This window comes from Anomaloglossus baeobatrachus, chromosome 1, assembly GCF_048569485.1.
Source record: "Anomaloglossus baeobatrachus isolate aAnoBae1 chromosome 1, aAnoBae1.hap1, whole genome shotgun sequence".
NCBI classification, from domain to species: Eukaryota; Metazoa; Chordata; class Amphibia; order Anura; family Aromobatidae; genus Anomaloglossus; species Anomaloglossus baeobatrachus.
In genome coordinates, this window is record NC_134353.1 from 488,352,758 (window position 1) to 488,378,778 (window position 26,021).

The window sequence follows — 26,021 nt, forward strand, 5'->3', positions numbered from 1 at the left end:
TTTTTGTATAATAAAATGCTTACAAAATGCTCATAACAGGCACCTGTGTATCTTTTTAGCCTTTCCATTAATTTCTATTATATAGTATGGAGTGTCTTACAAGTAAAAAAATGCCTGAAGAATGGACATGTCACTTCTTTTAAACAATTTGCTTCTTTAAAAGCCTGAAGCATTTAAAACAATGTCAGAAACCAGAACATATGAACAGCAAGTCTTTTCCTAAACAAATTGAAGGGAACCTGCCAGATCATTTATATGTTCTAACCTGCAAACAGTGTGATGTGTGGCCTACTAACTCCTTCCTACCCATCCATGTGTTGTAATAATGTGTAATGTGAATGTATAAAAATGTGTTTTATTACTTATATGTACCCTAAGTAAATGAGCAGGGGCTCTAGCCCCATGGGTGTCGCATCACCCTTTGGGGGTTTGCATGTTTTCCTTGGTATCGCGCCCCTGTGGGCGTGATACCATGGATTTACATCAGCGACGTCACTGTCGCTACTTGAAATCCCGCGCATGCGCACTTACCATTCCCGCAGTCTTGTTATCCAGGTACTTGCTTCTCATTTTCAGACGCTCTCTGCGCATGACCGGTACCGCAGGAGTCTTCTGAGCATGCGCAGAGTGCATCTGAAGACGAGAAGCAAGCAAGGCTGCGGTAATGGCAAGTGCACTTGTGCGGGATCTCAAGTAGCGACGGTTATGTCGCTGATGTAAATCCATGGTATCACGCCCACAGGGTCCTGATACCATGGAAAACATGCAAACGGCCACAGGGTGATACGACGCCCATGGGACTATAGCCCCTGCTCATTTACATAGGGTACACATAATAACAACATATTTTTATACATTCACACTACACATTATTACAACACAGGGATGGGTAGGAAGGAGTTACTAGCGCACACATAACACTGCAACTAGGTGAGAACACATAAATTACCTGACAGGTTCCCTTTAATAGGACCATTCAAATCTGGATTAAATCTCAGTGTGAACCTATCCGTATGCTTTAGGTTTAGTGCTATTTCAATTTCAATAGTGTGAAACTATACAGCCCATATTTATCAAACTTTCTGGAAGATCAGAAAGAAATGCCCCTATACACTCTATTAATTTAGAACATGTACATTATAAATTAATATTAACATGGGTTACACGAGGGTTGGTACCACATTGCTTACTTGTAAACCGTTCATTACTCCCAAGTCTTTTCACAGGTCTGACTGTTATGACAAATTTGAGGAAGTTGGATGCATCCTGAGCAGCAGGAAGGAGCCAGACTTAGGAACCTAAAAAAACTAATCTAAACAGTTTGTCCAAAAACTTAATGTGCCTGGACACGCCTTGTTCTACAACCTCCTTGTGGATGAAATGTAAAGATGCCAAATTTACCAAGTCTCCTGTGAGGAAGGATCACAGTTTACTGATTGTCATCAGTAGCCAAAGAGTGAGACATTAGCTGAGAACCAACCATGGACCCAAACTACGCAATGGCCAAGTTTGGATTGGAGTCCAAGGATAGTCTCAAGTCTAAGCACAGAGGCTGCTGGTATTACACCAAATATTTCTTTTTTTTCTTATCAATAATCCAGTTCCTCATTATCCTTGGTCTGGTTCTTTTCATGTTGTATGGAAATGCCCATGTTAGCACAGAACTTCGCCTGATAAGGGTGGAAAATCGCTTCGCAAACCTGACACAAGATTACAACTGGCTGAACGGGAATTTCACTCTGTTGAAAGGCAAACTTGCGAACGTGGAGAAGGAAAATGTAAATTGCACGAACATATTAACTGCAGCACTAAAGCAACTGCAAAACAGGACCTCAATTGTAAGACCCGGACCTGTATCCCTGGTATGTACTAACATTTTTGGTCTATTTAAGATGTAGTATTTATCTAAGGTTGTCCATAAACTATTTACTTACATGTCTAAGGGAATAATTTTCCACTAAACTAAGCTAAACAGAACATAAAGAAGGCTGTAAAGTGTATTGATATGTTAGATGATATGTGTGTATATATATAATATATATATATTTGTATATGTATATGGAACTCATGTCTTTTGTGCCTTGAAATACATTGGTATTAATATTGATATTTCGCTATATAAAAATCAATATCTTGGCCAAATTCCTCATAAAAAATAGTAAAGTTATTGATAAATATATACAGTGCCTACAAGCAGTATTCCACCCCCTGCAGATTTAGCAGGTTTGATAAGATGCAAATAAGTTAGAGCCTGCAAACTTCAAACAAGAGCAGGATTTATTAACAGATGCATAAATCTTACAAACCAACAAGTTATGTTGCTCAGTTAAATTTTAATACATTTTCAACATAAAAGTGTGGGTCAATTATTATTCAACCCCTAGGTTTAATATTTTGTGGAATAACCCTTGTTTGCAATTACAGCTAATAATCGTCTTTTATAAGACCTGATCAGGCCGGCACAGGTCTCTGGAGTTATCTTGGCCCACTCCTCCATGCAGATCTTCTCCAAGTTATCTAGGTTCTTTGGGTGTCTCATGTGGACTTTAATCTTGAGCTCCTTCCACAAGTTTTCAATTGGGTTAAGGTCAGGAGACTGACTAGGCCACTGCAACACCTTGATTTTTTCCCTCTTGAACCAGGCCTTGGTTTTCTTGGCTGTGTGCTTTGGGTCGTTGTCTTGTTGGAAGATGAAATGATGACCCATCTTAAGATCCTTGATGGAGGAGTGGAGGTTCTTGGCCAAAATCTCCAGGTAGGCCGTGCTATCCATCTTCCCATGGATGCAGACCAGATGGCCAGGCCCCTTGGTTGAGAAACAGCCCCACAGCATGATGCTGCCACCACCATGCTTGACTGTAGGGATGGTATTCTTGGGGTCGTATGCAGTGCCATCCAGTCTCCAAACGTCACGTGTGTGGTTGGCACCAAAGATCTCGATCGAAATGATCATGAGCAAACTGTAGACGAGCCTTGACATGACGCTTTGAAAGTAAAGGTACCTTACGGGCTCGTCTGGAACGGAGACCATTACGGTGGAGTACGTTACTTATGGTATTGACTTGAACCAATGTCCCCACTGCCATGAGATCTTCCTGGAGCTCCTTCCTTGTTGTCCTTGGGTTAGCCTTGACTCTTTGGACAAGCCTGGCCTCGGCACGGGTGGAAACTTTCAAAGGCTGTCCAGGCCGTGGAAGGCTAACAGTAGTTCTATAAGCCTTCCACTTCCGGATGATGCTCCCAACAGTGGAGACAGGTAGGCCCAACTCCTTGGAAAGTGTTTTGTACCCCTTGCCAGCCTTGTGACCCTCCACGATCTTGTCTCTGATGGCCTTGGAATGCTCCTTTGTCTTTCCCATGTTGACCAAGTATGAGTGCTGTTCACAAGTTTGGGGAGGGTCTTAATTAGTCAGAAAAGGCTGGAAAAAGAGATAATTAATCCAAACATGTGAAGCTCATTGTTCTTTGTGCCTGAAATACTTCTTAATACTTTAGGGGAACCAAACAGAATTCTGGTGGTTTGAGGGGTTGAATAATAAATGACCCTCTGAATAAACTTTTCACAATTTAAAAAAAAAAAAAAAAAATAACATTCTTTTTTGCTGCAGTGCATTTCACACTTCCAGGCTGATCTACAGTCCAAATGTCACAATGCCAAGTTAATTCCGAATGTGTAAACCTGCTAAATCTGCAGGGGGTTGAATACTATTTGTAGGCACTGTAAATAAGATGACTTATTTTTACAGGTTTTCTCTTATGTGCTAAGCAGGAATGGTGATCATATGTTAATTCTCAAAGAATATAAGACTTTGGGCCAGTGGCTGAGAAGCCTTGTTTTCATTGAATCTTGGGATGCTTTTGCAGGAATACACAACTGGAGATCATTACAGTATGTCTATATGTTTCCTGTACAGTATGAAGGCTCGATGACTTAAAACTTTAGACATATGTCCCTTTCTATATGGTAATATAATTCTTTATGTAATAAGACTAGAAAAAAAACTGTTGACTTTCTCTGATGATCACACATGGCATATTTGTTGCAGAATTTTTTTTTCCACTGTTAATATATTCCATTTTTATGGATATGTTTGGGTTTGTAGAAAGAACAAGGATTTCTAAAACCCTATTAAGGTGAATACGCAGTCTCAGAAATTCTAAGATGGCCAGATTAACAGCTAAAACAGGTCCCAGCAAATCTTGACAGATCCCATTGATTTATTATGGGATCCATCAGTTGTTTTAAGAACAAAAATATTACACTACAAACCTTAAAAAAACCTTTAAACGCAATATAATATAGATGGTGGATAGTGTAAACAGAACCTAAGGGAGACATAAAAGATCAAGACAAAAAGTATATAAAATGTATTTTTTTTTTTCTTGGCATGTTTTTCCATTCTTGTTCTATTGAATAAGTTGAGTTAAATGAGTCAATGAACAAAACACGTATTAAAACTTTTATGACTTTCCAACTGCTAAAGCTAGGTCGCTTTGCAAAAAAAGCCAGATTCCATTGTTAGTTCACTCCGTTCCTCTATTCTGGTACAATGTGAACTTGTACAACAAGGAACAGATCTGTGGCGCCCTAGGACCTGGTCGCCACAACAGCATTGCCCTCCCAAAGGGTTAATGCTGAGCCTGGAGGTAATTGGGAGATCCATTGGCCAGCAGGTTTAACACCCAACACAGTTCTCCCTCCGGCCAGCAGGGGGAGCTCTGAACCTGGAATTCCAGGGAGCCTTCCTCTACCTGACCAGAGGGAGGAAGTGGAGTCAGTCTGAGGGGAGTAGTGGAAGTGAACAGACGCAGAGTGAGCTGTCCTGTGAATCTGGGGCCTAGAGCTGGAGCAGCTTGGCCCAGAGAAGCAGGAATAGCTGAGAGGCAGCAGAGAGACTCAGACATCGGAGTCTGTGGTTGCCAGGGTATAAAATCCGTCCCTGGTAGCCGAGTCCGAAGGGCAGGAGAGCTGCAAGCCCCTGGCCCAGAAACATCCAAGGTACAGCTGCAGCATCAGGGCCCGGTGTGGACTCCAGCGGAGAAGCACCAGAGAGAGGGTCTGCGCAGCCACCTACAGAAAGAAGGGACGTGCCATCGGTCCCAGCAGCAAAGAGGGCCATTGCTGGATTCAGAGAAGCAGGGTCCTATCATCACAAAGCAAAGTACAGGAGTAGGCCTCATACTCAGCTGGCCAGAAAGATCATCCCAAGTACTTCCAGGCCGACCGGATCCCCATCACCACCTGTAACGGTCTCCCAGGACTGGACTGTTCCCAGAGTAAAAGAGGAGAAGGTAAAGAGACTGTTGTTTGTGCCTGGTTCTTTCCTCGCCTGTCGGCCCTGCACCGTGTTAGCCACACAACACCATAGACTTTCACGGGCACCAACGGTATCCCGGGGCATCGCTCCACCTGTGGGGAGCAGTACCATCATAGCTGCCATAACATCACCCCGGAGTTCTCCCATAACAGCGGCGGCTTAATAGCCGCATACCACAGGTGGCGTCACGAACATTAACTTTAACTCATCAGCCACATATTCAACTGACACCCACCAGGGCCACGGAGCTGGGCCCAGCCACCACTGACTACCACCGGACTAGTCCGGCCCGGCACCGGGTGTCCCATAGCCCTGGGGTGGGCGAGTCAACTTTTGGCGTCACGAACAGGATTTCGTGCCCGGTCACACCGGGTACTGTGCGCCTGAAGAATTGCGCTTTAAAGACTGTATTACTGCGTGTTTCACTGTTTGAAAACTGCCGCCGCCATTAGCCTCACTGAGTGCAGGAAGAAGGGGGGCGTGCCTGACAAAGAGCGCGAAGGGAGCGCGCCATCAGAGCAGAGCGCTGTTAACCCCGCGCGACCCAGAAGGAAATTTGAAAAGTGAACGGAGCCTGGTAAGGTTCACTAAGGGGGAGGAAGATGTCCGACGCAGAGGGAGGGCAGGTGGCTGCCATAGCCCGAGACGCCGCAGCACCAGCCGAAGCGATCCCTGTCGCCGTCGCCCCATCCCCCGCTGTAGCGCCGGTAATGCCGATCACCATGCCGTACATACCGGGCGCAGAATGGCTGCCGCAGTACTCCGGGGAGTCCCATACCTTGAGCGACTTCAGAGAAAGCCTGCACAGCTTGTTCCGGGTGTATCCGCTGACTGAGAGCCAGAAGGTGGGCATATTAATGGGACAGCTAGCCGGCGCAGCCCAGCGTGAAGTGAAGTCCTGGCCTGATACAGATAAAGGGACAGTAACCCAGATACTGGCCAAGCTAAAGAGTACTTTTGACACCCGCACCGCAGCAGAGATAAAGATGAGATTCTTTGGGTGCAAGCAGCGGGCCACAGACAGCATAAGGGACTATGCCTTAAACCTGCAGGAGGCCCTGAAAGCGGTTAAACAAGTGGACCCAGAGAGTGTACGTGAGGAACACAAACTCCTAACTGAGCAGTTCATAGAGGGGCTCCTGTCAGATGCCCACAGGACCCAGCTGCGTATCCTGGTCCTGCAGAACCCTGCTCTGGACTTTACAAAGTTTAAGGACCAGGCCATCCGGGTACTGAGAGAATCTACACCGAATGACCCAGTACCCCTCCGGCCTCTTGCTATCACGTACCCCGGGGTGGTGCCTGCAACACGAGCCACTGCAGGGGCTGAGGCGCAGTCCCTGGATAAGGATCCCACTGCAGAGCTCAGACAGCAGGTCCAGGAGCTGACCAAGACTGTGGCTGCCCTTGCCAAGACCGTGCAGTCTCTACAAGTGACCCCATCGCCTGCAAGAATCGAGTTGGCCTCCAGCCCAGATGACGTCCCATGGATGCGACAGAGGAGTGTTCCGCCGACCCGAGGCAGAGACACAGACCGGTATGATTCAACGGGACAACCGATCTGCCGCCGCTGCAGCCAGGCGGGCCACATTGCACGATACTGTCCTTTAAATGGGCCGAGCCTGGGGCCAGGAGCCGACCCCCAGGTGTAAGGAAGCCCGGCTCAACACCCAGCCGCAGCAAGTATGTGGGAGGACGACCGGTCCTTCCTATTGTGCTGGATGGGATCCCTTTGAATGCCCTCCTGGATACGGGGTCCCAGGTAACAACCATCCCCTACAAACTGTACAAAAGATATTGGGCTGATTCAGACATTGACCATGGCCCAGATGATGATTTAACAATTGTGGCCAGTAATGGTCAGCCCTTACCTCAAATTGGGTACAAAGAAGTAACCATTAAAGTGGGGCGGGTAGAATTGCCGTGTCAGGGGATGATAATTGTAGATATTGATCGCAAAGAATCTGACCCATTGGTAACCATTGGTACAAATGTGATAGAAAATTGTGTTGCCGAAGTGATAATTTTGTTGCAACAGGCGTCTGAAACTGCCAGCTCCGGGCAGCAGCGTGCCCTACAGAGGGAGATCAGAGCCCTGATGAGGAGGCAGCAGGTAGAGCTGGCCGGAGGAGAAATTGGCAGTGTGAGGGTAAGTGACCCCCTCCCCATTGCAATACCCCCAAGGAGTGAAATGTTGATATGGTGTCGGGCAGCAATAGGCCTCAAGGGTCAGGATTACCATGCCTTGGTAGAACCGGTGTATTCAGACAGCAGGCCTGGAGTCCTGATAGCCAGAGGGGTAGCAGACGTCCGCAAGGGGAGAGTGCCCATCCGTGTCCTGAATTGTGGGGAGGAGGAAGCCAAATTGCCCCGGTACGCCACTGTAGCAAAACTGTACACTGTCAGCAACAACACCATCAAAGCAGTGGAACCCTTGATCCCGTCCGACCAGGCGGAAGACAATGGCTCCAAGGGGCAGCTGGAAGACTGGTGCCAAAACTTACATGTGGGCACCGACTCCACCCCCTCACACCAAAAGCATGGGGTTTACCGGGTGGTACAGGAGTACGAGCGGGTCTTCAGCAAACACCCCCTAGATTTTGGGCAGGTGAAAGGGGTTAAACATCAAATCCCCACGGGTGATCATCCTCCCGTTAAAGAGAGATACCGCCCTGTACCCCCCGCACAGTATCAGCGTGCCAAAGAAATGTTACGGGAAATGAAGGAGGCTGGGGTTATCAGAGATAGTTGTAGCCCCTGGGCAGCTCCACTAGTGCTCGTAAAGAAAAAAGATGGTACAATGAGAATGTGTGTAGATTACAGGCAAATTAACCGCATTACACATAAAGATGCTTATCCACTACCCAGAATAGAGGAGTCACTAACAGCCTTAAAGTCAGCTAACTATTTCTCCACCTTGGATCTCACCAGTGGGTATTGGCAGGTTCCCGTGGCAGAGGCGGACAAGGAGAAGACGGCATTCACGACGCCAATGGGCCTCTGCGAGTTCAACTGTATGCCATTCGGGCTCTGCAACGCCCCAGGGACATTCCAACGGTTGATGGAGTGCTGCTTGGGCCACCACAACTTCGAAACCGTGCTGTTGTACCTGGATGACGTCATAGTCTACTCCAAGACTTATGAAGACCACCTGAAGCACTTAGCAGAAGTGTTTGAGTCTTTGTCAAAATATGGCCTGAAGATCAAGCCGTCCAAATGTCACCTCTTGAAGCCAAAGGTACAGTACCTGGGTCATGTGGTCAGCGCAGAAGGTGTGGCACCTGATCCGGAGAAAGTCACCGTAATCAAGGACTGGCCAAGACCCACCACGGTAAAGGAGGTGCGGCAGTTCCTTGGGCTGGTGGGCTACTACCGAAGGTTCATTGATGGTTTCACCAAGATAGCAGCGCCCCTTCAAGATCTCCTGGTGGGCCAGCCAAAGCAGGCTAAGAAGCAGAGCCCTCCCTTTGAATGGAGCAGCCAACTGGAAACATCCTTTGTCCAGCTGAAAGGGGCTCTCACGGGAGAAGAAATTCTGGCCTACCCTGACTACAGCCAGCCGTTTGTACTGTATACAGACGCCAGCAACGTGGGCCTGGGAGCCGTGTTGTCCCAGGTGCAGGGAGGCAGAGAGAAGGTGATAGCGTACGCCAGTAGGAAGCTTCGGCCCACAGAAAGGAATCCAGAAAACTACAGTTCCTTCAAGCTGGAGTTCCTCGCTATTGTTTGGGCAGTGACTGAACGCTTCAAGCACTATCTGGCGTCGGCCAAGTTCACCATCTTCACGGACAACAATCCGTTGACACACCTGGCAACAGCCAAGTTAGGTGCGTTGGAACAGCGGTGGATGGCCCGGCTGTCTAACTTTGACTTTACCATCAAGTATCGGGCTGGCAAGAAGAATAACAATGCTGATGCGCTGTCCAGAATGCCTCACTTACCCGAATCTGGAGAAGACCTGGATGAACTCGAAGAGATAGAGTTACCGGCTTTCCATCATCAGGGTGTTTCCCAGTGTGAGCATGCTGTGGGAGTGAAGCGCTCGAGCCAACACGAGGTCTCGGTTAACCCATTACTCCACCATAATTGGGAAGAAACACAGAATGGTGACCCGGCCGTGCGATTGGTCAAAGAGAAGCTAGCGCAAGCGGAGACCCATCTTGGCCCAGACGCTCCAGAGGAAGCCCAGCAGCTGTGGAAGGAGAGGGGACGACTGTTCACCTACCAAGGCAAGCTCTGCAAGAGATATGTCAACTATCGAACAAATGAACTTGTCTGGCAGATAGTGGTTCCGCAGAGGGATGCCCCAATGGTCCTAGCAGCGTATCATGATAACGCAGGACACTTCGGGTGGAAGAAGTTGGAGGCCTTACTCCGTGATCGGTTCTACTGGGTGCACATGAGAAAGATGATCGAGAAATGGTGCCGAGACTGTGGCCCGTGTAACTTGAGGCGGAAGGATGATGCCAGCCAAAGGTCTCCCCTACAGCCAATTGTCACGAAGCAGCCCCTGGAGTTGGTGGCCCTGGACCACGTGAAGTTGACACCAAGTCGGTCAGGCTATGTGTACGCCCTCACCATTGTGGACCATTACTCTCGTTTCCTGGTAGTAGTGCCTGTGAAGGACCAGACAGCCAGGACGGCAGCTAGAGCGTTCCAGGCATCCTTTTGTCGACCGCACGGCTATCCGGAAAGGGTACTGACGGATCAGGGTCCTGCATTCGAGGCTGAAGTGTTCCAAGAGTTCTGTAACATGTACGGTTGTAAGAAAATTCGAACCACACCGTACCACCCCCAGACCAATGGACTGTGCGAGAAAATGAACCATGTGGTTATTGATATGCTGAAGACCCTACCGCTGGAAGAGAGGAACCAATGGCCAGAAAAGTTGCCAGATCTGGTAGACCTGTACAACCACATCCCAGTGACTTCGACCAACTGCAGCCCCGCTTACCTGATGCGAGCCAGACCAGGCAAGTTGCCTGTAGACTTTGAGATGGGGACTGTGTCGCCTGAGGCGGTTCAAGAAATAGAGGATTGGGATGCAGAACGGCAGCAGCGGTACCGTAAGGTCCAGGAGTGCGTGGAAAGGAGCCTGTCTCAAGCAAGAACGAGACAAGAACAGCATTACAATCAAACAGCCCCAGCAACTCCCTTAGCACCTGGAGAACAAGTCCTCAAGAAGAAGCGGAAGACGCATAAGTTGGATGATCAGTGGGAAAACGAGCCTTACACCATTATCCCCTCCAACTTTGACAATAGTAAGGTATGCCTCATAAGCAAAGATGAAGGCAAGACCTGCCAAGCAATTTCCCGAGACCGCCTGAAGACGTGCCCTGAGCGGTGCAAAGTTCAAAAGGAAGTGGAGGAAGTTCGAGAAGAGGGGGAAGAGATGATACAAACAATCCTCGGCAAATTCCCCAAGACTTGGACCCGCATAAATGGTGCCGTAGTGGTACCGGTCCTGACGTTCCCACAGTTGGTCGAGCCAGAAACAGAACAGGTTCCGGATCCACCCAAAGAACCGTCCGCCCCGACACGAGGTGACACGCCAGCAGTGGAACAGGAGGATCAACCCCCTGTCAGTGGTGAACCTGTCATACCCTTGGCGACTCTTAGACCACATGGGCGATCATCATGCATACCTATGGGGGTTAGGCCTACCGGTAGTGCTGAGATAGGAGACATACTAAGTAGTCAGGGACAAACACCAGAGCTACGCAGGTCCCAACGCAGCACTCGGGGACAACCCCCTCTAAGGTATAGGGAATCAAATGTATAAAGGAGAAAGAAAGAGTATTTATTGGAATGTAAATAGTTATGCGAAATGTCTGTAATGTTGTGTACAAAATGTTTTTCTTTTTCTTTGATTGTGAAAATGGACAATTGGGCCACTGGACTATGGGTGGCCAACACCTAAATTGTTCATAGTTAGCACCAGTGTGCTCGACACCCCTGAAGAAAAACCCGTCCGGCGTGCATAGAGTGGGGTCATCAATGCTCTGACGCACGCCCAGAGCCTACGTTGGGGGTTTTATCGCGGCGGGTCCCCCATGGAGCAGTGTAATGGACACCCGGCAGGGAGCCACACGGGACTCTTATAGTACTGTTTGAATTTGTAACGTTAAAGAGAATGTGCCTCCCATATTGGGATGAAATGTATGACATGTTATGTTTTGTTTCCACAGTCCGGGAGTACTGAATTTAACTAAGGGGGAGTGTGGCGCCCTAGGACCTGGTCGCCACAACAGCATTGCCCTCCCAAAGGGTTAATGCTGAGCCTGGAGGTAATTGGGAGATCCATTGGCCAGCAGGTTTAACACCCAACACAGTTCTCCCTCCGGCCAGCAGGGGGAGCTCTGAACCTGGAATTCCAGGGAGCCTTCCTCTACCTGACCAGAGGGAGGAAGTGGAGTCAGTCTGAGGGGAGTAGTGGAAGTGAACAGACGCAGAGTGAGCTGTCCTGTGAATCTGGGGCCTAGAGCTGGAGCAGCTTGGCCCAGAGAAGCAGGAATAGCTGAGAGGCAGCAGAGAGACTCAGACATCGGAGTCTGTGGTTGCCAGGGTATAAAATCCGTCCCTGGTAGCCGAGTCCGAAGGGCAGGAGAGCTGCAAGCCCCTGGCCCAGAAACATCCAAGGTACAGCTGCAGCATCAGGGCCCGGTGTGGACTCCAGCGGAGAAGCACCAGAGAGAGGGTCTGCGCAGCCACCTACAGAAAGAAGGGACGTGCCATCGGTCCCAGCAGCAAAGAGGGCCATTGCTGGATTCAGAGAAGCAGGGTCCTATCATCACAAAGCAAAGTACAGGAGTAGGCCTCATACTCAGCTGGCCAGAAAGATCATCCCAAGTACTTCCAGGCCGACCGGATCCCCATCACCACCTGTAACGGTCTCCCAGGACTGGACTGTTCCCAGAGTAAAAGAGGAGAAGGTAAAGAGACTGTTGTTTGTGCCTGGTTCTTTCCTCGCCTGTCGGCCCTGCACCGTGTTAGCCACACAACACCATAGACTTTCACGGGCACCAACGGTATCCCGGGGCATCGCTCCACCTGTGGGGAGCAGTACCATCATAGCTGCCATAACATCACCCCGGAGTTCTCCCATAACAGCGGCGGCTTAATAGCCGCATACCACAGGTGGCGTCACGAACATTAACTTTAACTCATCAGCCACATATTCAACTGACACCCACCAGGGCCACGGAGCCGGGCCCAGCCACCACTGACTACCACCGGACTAGTCCGGCCCGGCACCGGGTGTCCCATAGCCCTGGGGTGGGCGAGTCAGATCAATAGCAGAGAAGGGCTTCACAGTCCTCACATTCAAGTACATGAAAAATATACGACACACCTGCTAGTTTTGGTGAATTAATGTGGTAAATTCTTCAGTTTTCTGTTTAACTGCCACTGGGGGATGAGCGTCACCAAATGATAAGTGACACAATGAGTATATTAACAGCATTAAAATTGTTAATTAGCGTCTATTTAAACATAGATAAAAAAATATAGTAATTTACTATGTCATTGACGATTATAAGGGATTACAGGACTACTGCATTACCATATTATTTTGTTTACTGCTGGTTTTCTTTCCTCTGGTTATATATGCAGCGCCATCTTGAAATTTCTGCTTCCCACCATGTTTGCTTTTCCCTTCTTTATGTAACATAATACCAAGCAGTTATAATCAGGTTTTATTAAGAAGTTCTTATTCAGAATTTTGGTTAAGGAATTGGATACATTTAGGATAATGATTAGATATTTATTTTTTTTTAGCTCATAAGCTTGTATGATCAGTTGAAAGTCTCTGGTTTGTTCACCACAACAGAGGTGGACTATTCATTTTTATGTGGGGTCACATGAGAGAGATGACTATTGTGGAGGGCTGAACCAATTGGCTGATATAAATTCTGCTCCATATTAATATTAACTATAATTAATTTGAATTAACATTAATTATATCACTTAATGTTAAGCATAATAAAGTATGCTGACACCCCCTATATATTGTATAAGCACACAGAGACCCCTATATACAGTATGAGTCCACACACACCCCAAATATACATTTTGTGGAAAAATATCCAGCATCCAGATCAAAAAACTTGGTTTAAAATTAAATTTCCTTTATTCCAAATTCAGTTAAGAGCAATAAAATTTTCCATCATGATGAAGAACGCATCACAATTAAAAAAGTGCAGAGAGTGAGGGGAGGTGGAGATTTAAATGATTTATTATTGCGCCGAGAGGCAACATGGATGCTTATTTTACAAAGCAGATTTCCAGCAGGCATGAATGTAAGAAATTAAATTTTTTTGTCTTGTAAGGGTTACTGCGATTCATTACCTAGCATATCAGGTGGTCTTGTTCAGCCTTGATTGTTCCATGACTTCCTGTATTTCCTTTTAAAACTAAGTGTGTATTATGTGTTGTCTCAGATTAAGGACTAGTTTTTTGTCCGAAACGCGTCCACCTTGCACGCCCTGTGATACGTTCTTCATCATGATGGAGAATTTTATTGCTCTTAACTGAATTTGGAATAAAGGAAATTTAATTTTAAACCAAGTTTTTTGATCTTTATGCTGGATATTTTTCCACAATACATCTTGCTGCAGAGGGATCCTGCTCCTTCTTCCATGCACCGATCAAGTAATTAGTAGTCTCCATTTTGGGTGAGCTGGACTTTTTCTGCTTACTCCCCCGAATATACAGTATTAGGCCGCACACAGCCCCAATATACAGTATGAGGCCACACACAGGCCCAATATACAGTATGAGGCCACACACAGCCCCCTATATACGAGTCCACATACAACCCCAATATACAGTTTGAGGCCACACACAGCCCCAATATATAGTATGAGGCCACACACAGCCCCTATATACGAGTCCACACACAGCCCCAATATATAGTATGAGGCCACACACAGCCCCTATATACGAGTCCACACACAGCCCCAATATATAGTATGAGGCCACACACAGCCCCTATATACGAGTCCACATACAGCCCCAATATATAGTATGAGGTCACACACAGCCCCAATAGACAGTATGAGGCCACACACAGCCCCAATATACAGTAGGAGTCCATACACAGCCCCCTACATACTATATGAGTCCACACACAGCACCAATATACAGTATGAGTCCACACATACCCCCCTATATACAATATGAGTCCACATACAGCCCCAATATACAGTATGAGACCACACACAACCACTATATACAGTATGAGTTTACACACAGCCCCAATATACAGTATTAGGCCACACACAGCCCCAATATATAGTATGAGTCCACACATAGCCCACTATATACAATATGAGTCCACACACAGCCCCAATATACAGTATGAGGCCACACACAGCCACTATATACAGCTTGAGTCCACACACAGCCCCAATATATAGTATGAGGCCACACACAGCTGCAATATACAGTATGAGGCCACACACAGCCACTATATACAGCTTGAGTCCACACACAGCCCCAATATATAGTATGAGGCCACACACAGCCCCAATATACAGTATGAGGCCACACACAGCCACTATATACAGCTTGAGTCCACACACAGCCCCAATATATAGTATGAGGCCACACACAGCTGCAATATACAGTATGAGGCCACACACAGCCACTATATACAGCTTGAGTCCACACACAGCCCCAATATATAGTATGAGTCCACACACAGCCCCAATATACAGTATGAGGCCACACACAGCCACTATATACAGTATGAGTTCACACACAGCCCCAATATATAGTATGAGGCCACACACAGCCCCAATATACAGTATGAGGCCACACACAGCCACTATATACAGTTTGAGTCCACACACAGCCCCAATATATAGTATGAGGTCACGCACAGCCCCAATAGACAGTATGAGGCCACACACAGCCCCAATATACAGTAGGAGTCCATACACAGCCCCCTACATACAATATGAGTCCACACACAGCACCAATATACAGTATGAGTCCACACATACCCCCCTATATACAATATGAGTCCACATACAGCCCCAATATACAGTATGAGACCACACACAACCACTATATACAGTATGAGTTTACACACAGCCCCAATATACAGTATGAGGCCACACACAGCCCCAATATATAGTATGAGTCCACACATAGCCCTCTATATACAATATGAGTCCACACACAGCCCCAATATACAGTATGAGGCCACACACAGCCACTATATACAGCTTGAGTCCACACACAGCCCCAATATATAGTATGAGGCCACACACAGCTGCAATATACAGTATGAGGCCACACACAGCCACTATATACAGTATGAGTTCACACACAGCCCCAATATATAGTATGAGGCCACACACAGCCCCAATATACAGTATGAGGCCACACACAGCCACTATATACAGTTTGAGTCCACACACAGCCCCAATATATAGTATGAGGCCACACACAGCCCCAATATACAGTATGAGGTCTCACGCAGCTCCAATATACATTATTAGTAAAAAAATACACTAACACCATTATGATTAATCCCGGTTGGCACAGAACTAAATGTGCTAATGGAAGCTATGCATAAACTCTATAACGATATGAAAAACCGGAGAACAAGGAGTATGACATGCTTAGAGTAAATTTATTTATGTATCAAACAAACCTCTTAATGTATCCAAGTGGCAAATACAAATATCAAAACATTTGTGTTAAACAGGGTAATAATCTGCTGTACAATTATAAGTGCACATAAACTGCATAAAGACATAAATGTATGAAATGTATTAAGGCTGATGGTAGATAGAGCGGTTTAAGCCAGGATTTAAGAATAATGGTCCACAGTAAACAGAATCGCTCAATATCACATTCCCAAGTAAAGTGCAAGTGCTCATATTGCAATTTTTACAAGGACCCCTTCCTCAGGGTATTCTGCCTATCCTCTATACATAGGCAGATCCCCCTGAGGAAGCGGTGCAAACAACATGGCATATGGTATATAAGAAAAACAAAATGTACGTTGGGGTCTGTATTTTTTGAATAATTATTGCTTGGATGTGGTACTTTTAAAAATTATAATATAAGCACTTGCACTTTACTTGGGAATGTGATATTGAGTGATTCTGTTTACTTTGGACAATTATTGTTAAATCCTGGCTTAAACCGCTCTACCTACCGTACCCTCAGCTTGATACGTTTTCATACATTTATGCTTTTATGCAGGTTATGTGCATTTATTAATTGTACAGCAAATTATTGTCCTGTTTTACACAATTTTTTGATATGCCACTTTTATACATTAAAATGTTTGTTTGATACATAAATAAATTTACTCTAAGCATGTCATACTCCTTATTCTCAAGTTTTTCAACCCCAATATACAGTATGAGCCCCCACATCACCCACTATATACAGTGTGAGCCTTCAAATAGCCTCCTTATATGCTGTATGAGCCCTCACCTAGCCTCCCTATATACAGTATTATCCCTCACACAGCCACTTATATACAGTATGAGCCCCTCATAATACTCCTGTATACAATATGAGTCCTCCACAGGGCACCATATATACAATGAGCCCCTACATACAGTTAGGTCCAGAAATATTTGGACAGTGACACAAGTTTTGTTATTTTAGCTGTTTACAAAAACATGTTCAGAAATACAATTATATATATAATATGGGCTGAAAGTGCACACTCCCAGCTGCAATATGAGAGTTTTCACATCCAAATCGGAGAAAGGGTTTAGGAATCATAGCTCTGTAATGCATAGCCTCCTCATTTTAAAGGGACCAAAAGTAATTGGACAAGGGACTCTAAGGGCTGCAATTAACTCTGAAGGCGTCTCCCTCGTTAACCTGTAATCAATGAAGTAGTTAAAAGGTCTGGGGTTGATTACAGGTGTGTGGTTTTGCATTTGGAAGCTGTTGCTGTGACCAGACAACATGCGGTCTAAGGAACTCTCAATTGAGGTGAAGCAGAACATCCTGAGGCTGAAAAAAAAGAAAAAATCCATCAGAGAGATAGCAGACATGCTTGGAGTAGCAAAATCAACAGTCCGGTACATTCTGAGAAAAAGGAATTGACTGGTGAGCTTGGGAACTCAAAAAGGCCTGGGCGTCCACGGATGACAACAGTGGTGGATGATCGCCGCATACTTTCTTTGGTGAAGAAGAACCCGTTCACAACATCAACTGAAGTCCAGAACACTCTCAGTGAAGTAGGTGTATCTGTCTCTAAGTCAACAGTAAAGAGAAGACTCCATGAAAGTAAATACAAAGGGTTCACATCTAGATGCAAACCATTCATCAATTCCAAAAATAGACAGGCCAGAGTTAAATTTGCTGAAAAACACCTCATGAAGCCAGCTCAGTTCTGGAAAAGTATTCTATGGATAGATGAGACAAAGATCAACCTGTACCAGAATGATGGGAAGAAAAAAGTTTGGAGAAGAAAGGGAACGGCACATGATCCAAGGCACACCACATCCTCTGTAAAACATGGTGGAGGCAACGTGATGGCATGGGCATGCATGGCTTTCAATGGCACTGAGTCACTTGTGTTTATTGATGACATAACAGCAGACAAGAGTAGCCGGATGAATTCTGAAGTGTACCGGGATATACTTTCAGCCCAGATTCAGCCAAATGCCGCAAAGTTGATCGGACGGCGCTTTATAGTACAGATGGACAATGACCCCAAGCATACAGCCAAAGCTACCCAGGAGTTCATGAGTGCAAAAAAGTGGAACATTCTGCAATGGCCAAGTCAATCACCAGATCTTAACCCAATTGAGCATGCATTTCACTTGCTCAAATCCAGACTTAAGACGGAAAGACCCACAAACAAGCAAGACCTAAAGGCTGCGGCTGTAAAGGCCTGGCAAAGCATTAAGAAGGAGGAAACCCAGCGTTTGGTGATGTCCATGGGTTCCAGACTTAAGGCAGTGATTGCCTCCAAAGGATTCGCAACAAAATATTGAAAATAAAAATATTTTGTTTGGGTTTGGTTTATTTGTCCAATTACTTTTGACCTCCTAAAATGTGGAGTGTTTGTAAAGAAATGTGTACAATTCCTACAATTTCTATCAGATATTTTTGTTCAAACCTTCAAATTAAACGTTACAATCTGCACTTGAATTCTGTTGTAGAGGTTTAATTTCAAATCAAATGTGGTGGCATGCAGAGCCCAACTCGCGAAAATTGTGTCACTGTCCAAATATTTCTGGACCTAACTGTAATTCACCTACATACAGTATGAGCCCCACATAGTGACTTAAAAAAAGCATAAGACCCCACATAGCCTCATATATACTGTATTAGCCCCCACTGAGCCCACTATATACAGTGTGAGCCCTCAAATAGCATCACTATATACAGTATGAGCCCTCACATAGCCACTCTATATTATATATAGTTGAGTCCTCACATAGCCCTCTATATACAGTGTGAGTCCTCAAATAGCATCCCTATATTCAGTGTGAGCCCTCAAATAGCCTCTCTATATAAAATATGACAACGACTAACCCCTATATACTCCCTCCCTTAATCTAGACTCCAGTGCTCCTATTATAATAGTGAGAAAGTGTTTCACCAAAGGAGCTCAAAAACAGTACCGGTAGGTGCACAGTCCAGAGAAGGTATATACAGTATGTTTGAAATTATATTATAACACTTATTTTGGGAATAGGGGCATTATATTAGTCAAATTATATGTCAGTCCATATTTCTATGTAAGATAGTTAGAGAATTTTTCAAAAAGTAAAGATTATTCCATAATACTTCAAGAATCACCCCTTGAATCGATTCTTGAAGTGTTATGGAATAATCTGTACTTCTTGAAAAATTCTCTATCTATCTTACATAGACATATGGACTGACATATAATCTGACTAATTAGAATGCCCCTATTCCCAAAATAAGTGTAATGAGACAATTTCAAATATACATACCTTCTCTGGACTGTGCACCTACTGTGTTTGAGCTCCTTTGGTGAAACACTTTCTCACTATTATAATAGGAGCACTGGAGTCTAGAGTAAGGGAGGGAGTATATAGGGGTTAGTCATTGTTGAACGGCGGCGTCACCATCGCTAGGACGCCGACCTCCGTATGTCAGGAAGGAAAAGGGCATGGATAGTACCTGTCATATCTCCCTTTTTTGTCCTTCTCAAATACTGATTTTATGATAAGTGTTGTATGTAATTTTGTTGTGGCATATATGTTTAATAAGAGGAAATATTTTAATAAGGTAGTTTGATCCTTTTGGTTTTGGTACGATCACCTATTCTGTCATGACATTTCTAACTAGCAGTTGGGGATCCTATGTAAACACCAGTAAGCATTCGTTCTACACAAATGAATCCCTCAGGATTAGGTCATCATAAATATTATGGCCATGCTGAACAAGTCCTAACTCCCAATAGACAGGTGGTCTCACATTTGTGGCATGCTATCACTATTGAGCTTCTATAACCTAAATGTAGTGTTTGTTCATATCCATTTTAACAGTTGAAGTCAAGATTGGGACCACCGATGGCTCATTGATAACTTACCTGTTTAGTATGTGCCGAAAGTCAATTCCTAGACAACCATTCTAAAAAAAACAATTGGACAGAACCATTTATACCAAGTTGTATTATGTTAACCTTTTAATTACATGCCTTGTTGGTTGCTTATAAAGTGCTATATTAATTAGCATTTATAGTAGTGTGGACGTTACTGAAGTCCCATTATGACAGTCATCATGAAGTAGAAAATTTTTTTACTTTGCACCAAAGCAATTGTTTGAGCTTGTGGGCTTAAAGGGATTGTCCAGTGATCACAAGTTAGTACCTATCGTTAGTTTGATTGGTGGGTCCAAACACTGGAACCTTAACTGAATGGCATCACCCAGAACTTCTATCCCTGTTAGAATAGAGCGGCATTGCACATCTTCAACTTGCACTCCATTCATTCCCTATGGGGATTGCAATCACTGTGTTCAACTTTTCCTGCCTAGAAAGAATGAATGGAGCAGGCGGGTGTCCAAAGCTTTGCGCCATCTTTTAACTGGGATAAATATTCTCTGTCAGGGGTAAAAGTACCCTCTTCTGCCGATTGAGACCCAATGGTGGTATATACACACATCATCTCTTCTACTAAAAGTTAACTTGTTTTTGCTGGACATCCTCTTTACTGTAGACTCTGCTTTTCTCCTGTGATAGGTTTGATACATTTAATTTTATGCTTATGTTTGTCAAGTAGATCATCCTGATAATAGAATATAATTTATATAAAAATATCACAAAATGTTACTGCTGAAATTTTTTTTATTATTTTTTTTATAAAAAGCTTATCCATAAATATTGACATTCACAAGATATTTTTCTTTTTAGCTTCCAGTTTCAGATGCGTGTAAAGGCTACCAAAGCGCACTAGACCGCTGCAACGCAACCTACAAAAGTAAGAAATCGTGTCACATTAGACATCTTTTAAAAGGGGAAATTGTGCATATATATATATATATATATATATATATATATATTTATTTAATCAAATAAAGGGTTATTCACATCGGGGAACATGCAGGGTGGCACAATTGCAGCAAGGGATTTTTTTTTCTCTAAAATGCTCCGGTGAGACCTGTCAATTAGCTAAAGTGGTGCTGGAAGACCCAGGCAGGGACAACGCGGGACTAGTCTTGCTTCTCCCTAGAGACTCTTCAAACTATGTTTTCAATTCAGAGTTACAATGTTTACGAAAGAGCATATATCTTGCGGTAAAGTTGATGAGGTTACAGGCCAGTGCTGCTGTCTCTTCCCAATATTGCTTGGAAGTGCTGCTCGAAGACTAGCCAGGATAGCTAGAGCCCAGTGACTATATTGCTTCATTGCAGCATAGGCATATGCTCGCAGCACCCGAGAATGCACAGATCACTCCAGCGGCACAAAAATGCAAGAGCAGGACTGTTCCTGAATCTCAGCCATCAGTAGGCCGCCACCGTAGGCTTTAACGCAGTATGCTCCTCCTGAATAGCAATCATGGGAACAACCATTTAAAGCCCCTAGGATGTCTTTTCTATCAGTTTTATTTTGGTTACCTAAGCATCTGTAAATCTGAACTATGTTAAATTTAATTTAATTATATTGGACAAACACAAGTTTATCAAAATGCAGTGCTAAGTATCAGAAATGGTTAAAGAAAAAGGGGAAAAATCTAATCCAAAACTCAAATATATTGAGAATTTGCATTTCCATCAGTATCATGTTGCTATACAGGTTGAGAGGAAATACAAATATCTGTAATTGTAAATATCATTTTCACATTTTCATTGTGACTGCATTGTTACTGTTTTGGTCCTGATGGTGGAAAACCTTCCTGTATACTACAAATTACAACCTGTTCTCAAATTCCCTAATAACTCGGAATGTTCTTAGGATGATTTCCAAGTGAAGGTCACTGCTTTGAATTAAGGATCAACCTGAAGATTTCCCAAGAAAAGAGGAACAGCATCATCCAGCTCATTGATAGCACTCTCTCGGCCAAGAAAATTGCCAAACTGCAACATGAGTGCCATGACGTTTGAAAGAATACAACATGAAGTTCGTCCATCCAGTTAAAAGCCAACCACGCGATGCATGTTACGAAAATCTTGAATGGTGGCCTGAAAAAATGGTGAAGACTCGACTACAATATCATCATAAGAAGAATATGCTTGAGTTTGTAAAAAAGTATGAACATTGGACAGTAAAACATTGGAAATGGGCGATTTGGAAAGATGAAAATAAAGCCAAACAGACTAGGCTCTGATGAGTGCACATGAGTCTGGAAGAGACAAGAGAAAAAGGGGCTAACAGATTGAGAAATTAAAGGAGCTGTCAAGTTTGGGAGAGAAAGCCTGATATGTGGTTGTTTGACAGCCAAAGATATTGAATACTTGACCAGGATTGCTAGTGGTCTCAATGCTGAGCTATATGTGAGCATCCTACAAGAGAGTTACTTTGCATACTAGAGTTCTATGGGTATAAAAAGGATGACATACTGTTCCAGCAGGACAACGGTCTAAAGCATATGCCAAGATTGCCAAAGAAATGCAGTGGCCCCCACTAGTGAGTAGAGTTGAAGACAATGCTGTATACACTCCCAAGTGAGTCGACCAGTATGCACAAACATTGGGAACATGTAGAAGAAACCTGGGATGAGATTTCGGTCGAGACATGCTTGAATCTGGTGAAGGATTCAGTCCGTGTTGAAAGCCAAAGGTGGATTTGCAAAATACTAATAAAATAATACAAATTTAATTTTTTGAGTTTTAGGAGCAAAACAGTAACAATGCAGTGACATGACCAGAATCTGCTTAACTAGTCATATGCTAAATAGTTGCAAGTCAAATTTATGTATGAGATGGCCAAGATGATTGTCTATAAAATTAAGGCCGTCTCATATTCGAAGATGTAGTGAATAGTGAGATACAGTGAAGAAAATAATCATTTGATCCCTTGCTGATTTTGTAAGTTTACCCACTTACAAAGACATGAACAATCTATAATTTTAAGGGTAAGTTAATTTTAACACTGAGAGATAGAATATCCCAAATAAAATCCAGAAAATCACATTGTATAAATTGTATTAGTTTATTTGCATTTTGAAGAGAGACCAAAGTATTTGATCCCTCTGGCAAACAAGACTTAATACTTGGTGGCAAAACCCTTGTTGGCAAGCACAACAGTCCTGCATTTTTTATAGCTGATGATGAGGTTTGCACACATGCCAGAAGGAATTTTAGTCCATTCTTCTTTTCAGATCATCTCTAAATCATTAAGATTTTCATGCTGTCGCTTGGCAACTCAAAGCTTCAGCTCCCTCCATATGTTTTCTATAGGATTAAGGTCTGGAGACTGGCTAGGCCACTCCATGACCATAATGGGCTTCTCTTTGAGCCACTCCTTTGTTGACTCGGCTGCATGTTTTGAGTCACTGTTATGCTGGAGGACGTAACCACCACCTATTTTTAATGTCTTGGTGGAAGGAAGGAGGTTGTCACTCAGGATTTTACGGTACATGGCTGCATCCATTGTCCTATTGATGCGGTAAAATCGTCCTGTGCCCTTAGCAGAGAAAGACCCCCAAAACATAATGTTTCCACCTCCATGATTGACAGTGGGATGGTGTTCTTTGGGTCATAGGCAGCATTTCTCTTCCTCCAAACATGGCGAGTTGAGTTGAGGCCAAAGAGCTCAATTTTTCTCTCATCTGAACAAAGCACCTTCTTCCAATCACTCTCATAATCATCCAGGTGTTCATTGGCAAACTTCAGACAGGCCTGCACATGTGCCTTCTTGAGTAGTGGGACGTTCGGGCACTGTAGGATTTTAAGCCATTACAGCGTAATGTGTTACGAATGGTTTTCTTGGTGACAATGGTCCCAGCTGCCTTGAGATCATTAACAAGTTCCCTCCATGTAGTTTTAGGCTGATCTCTCCCCTTTATCATGATCCTGCATACCTTCACAAGGTGAGATTTTGCATGGAGCCCAGATCAATGTCGCTTGACACTCATTTTGTATTTCTTCCATTTTCTTACTATTGCACCAACAGTTGGTTCCTTCTCACCCAGCGTTTTACTTATGGTTTTGTAGCCAATTCCAGCCTTGTGCAGGTCTATGATCTTATCCCTGACATCCTTAGAAAGCTCTTTGGTCTTGCCCATTTGTAGAGGTTAGAGTTTGACTGATTAATTGAGTGTGTGGACATGAGTATTTTATACAGGTAACAATTTAAGTCAACTGTCTTTAATGCAGGTAATGTCTTTGTCAGTGGGCAAACTTACAAAATCAGAAAGGGATCAAATAATTATTTTCTTCACTGTATGGAGCCTGAAAGTCAAAAGTAAATTTTGTAATGAATCCCAAACTACTATTCAGGTATTTGTCATGAATATCGAACCTAATGTAAGTCAATGGGGAACTTGAGCATTTTTTTTGTCGTGACAAATACTAGAATAGTATTCGGTATTTGGTAAGCATTGTCTGAACACAAATAGTTTATATTCACCCATCACTACTCATCAGTGTATGTGGCTTTTCCTGGAATATATGTGGCCTATCCTGGTAAATATGCCATCCGTCATGTGCCCACCCTGGCATATATGTTACCCATCCTAGTGTATATGTTCCCCATCCTGGGACCATTATAGTATATTTGTCCCTCATTCTGATATATATGTTCCGCATACTGGACCCATCCTGGTATATATGCTCCCCATCTGTTGTCACTCCTGGTATATACATACTGCATCCTGGCATATCTGTTCCCAGCCTGGGACCACCCTGGTGTATATGTTCCTCATCTTGATATATCCTAGATTTCCACCATCCTGCTTTATGTGTATCCAATCCTGGGTCCATCCTGGTATAAATTTTCCCCATGTTGGGCCTATCCTGGTATATGTGTCTTCCATTCTGGTATATATGTTCCCCATACAAGGCCCATCCTGATATATATGTCCTCCATTCTAGTATATATGTTGCCCATCCTGGTATATATGTCCTCCATCCTCGGCCTACCCTGTTATATACTGTATGTTCCCCATTCTGGTATGTATGTCCCCCATCCTGGGCCCATCCTGGTATACATGTCCCTCATTCTGGTGTATATTCCTCCCATTCTGCTGCTGTTTTTTAATACAAACAAGAACAATTATATTCACTTTCCCTGGCACCCACATTGCGCTGCATCCTTTTCTGAAACTGGAAACTGACTTCAGCGTTCAGTGAGCTGATGGCCTCTGATTGGCAAGCAGCTTGTTGTACTCTGCAGAGACCCATAAGGTCTTTGTGCAGCAATGCACTTCAATTGAATGTGTGTTAAAGGACGCACATCAAGTTGAAATATGCGCTGGCATCAGCGGGTCCATGCCACCCCTGGTCGCGAATATTATGCCCTGGTTGTCTTGATTTGTGACCTCCGATGCACTTCATGAAACAAGTGCAGCTACCAGCAAGTCACAAATTACTGGAGTCCGACAGACGTGGAGGAGATAGAAGATGAAGGCGCCGGAGGGTGAGCATAACAGGGGTTTTGCTTTAACATTGTAAAGTATAGGAGAAGCCTTGTAATTCATTCATGTAATTAGCCATAGATGGAAAAACAAATTTCTGCAATAACCATGGGCCTCCCCAGCCTGAGAATACCAGCCCCCAGCTGTCTGCTTTATCTTGGCTGGATATCAAAATTAGAGGGGATCAAACACTGCTTTTAAAAATGATTACTTTAAATAATTTTAAAAAAACAAGTGGGGTCCCTTGTATTTTGATACATAGCCAAGATAATGCACACACCAGAGGGCTGCAGCCTCCAGCTGGGTATCAAAATACGGGGGCCCATTTTTTCCACTTATTTATTAATTTCTACACTCTACTTTGGGAACCCAGACAGCTAGTGTGAGGGCAACGAATTAGAGATGTCGGCATGCTGGCAGGCTGACTGCAACCAATCACAGTCACTGTCAGAGAGGGTAGGCTGGGTAGGCAGTAAATATGCATGTCATTTAATGAGCGACTTGGAAACAGTGTGACAGGCATGCGGAAACTCGGTAAGTATAATGTCCTGCTTTAATCCCCATTTTGCTTCCTTTTTTTAAAAAAATAATTTATTTCTATCTGGTTGCTCAAGGCAGGACTGCATGGCAACGATGCAGGGCGCACAGACAACAGCCGTTTCGCATACTC

General features: G+C 44.3%; 1 protein-coding gene across 1 annotated transcript in view; it reads left to right on the forward strand.

Moving 5' to 3' along the window:
- Positions 1–1,414: 1,414 nt before the first annotated feature.
- Positions 1,415–26,021, forward strand: part of PLVAP (plasmalemma vesicle associated protein) — a 38,783-nt gene continuing 14,176 nt past the window's right edge. The window contains exons 1-2 of the mRNA XM_075315478.1: positions 1,415–1,862; positions 20,689–20,755. Coding sequence (XP_075171593.1) covers positions 1,482–1,862; positions 20,689–20,755 — 448 coding nt within the window. The 5' untranslated portion in view covers positions 1,415–1,481. The remainder of the gene's footprint in view (positions 1,863–20,688; positions 20,756–26,021) is intronic.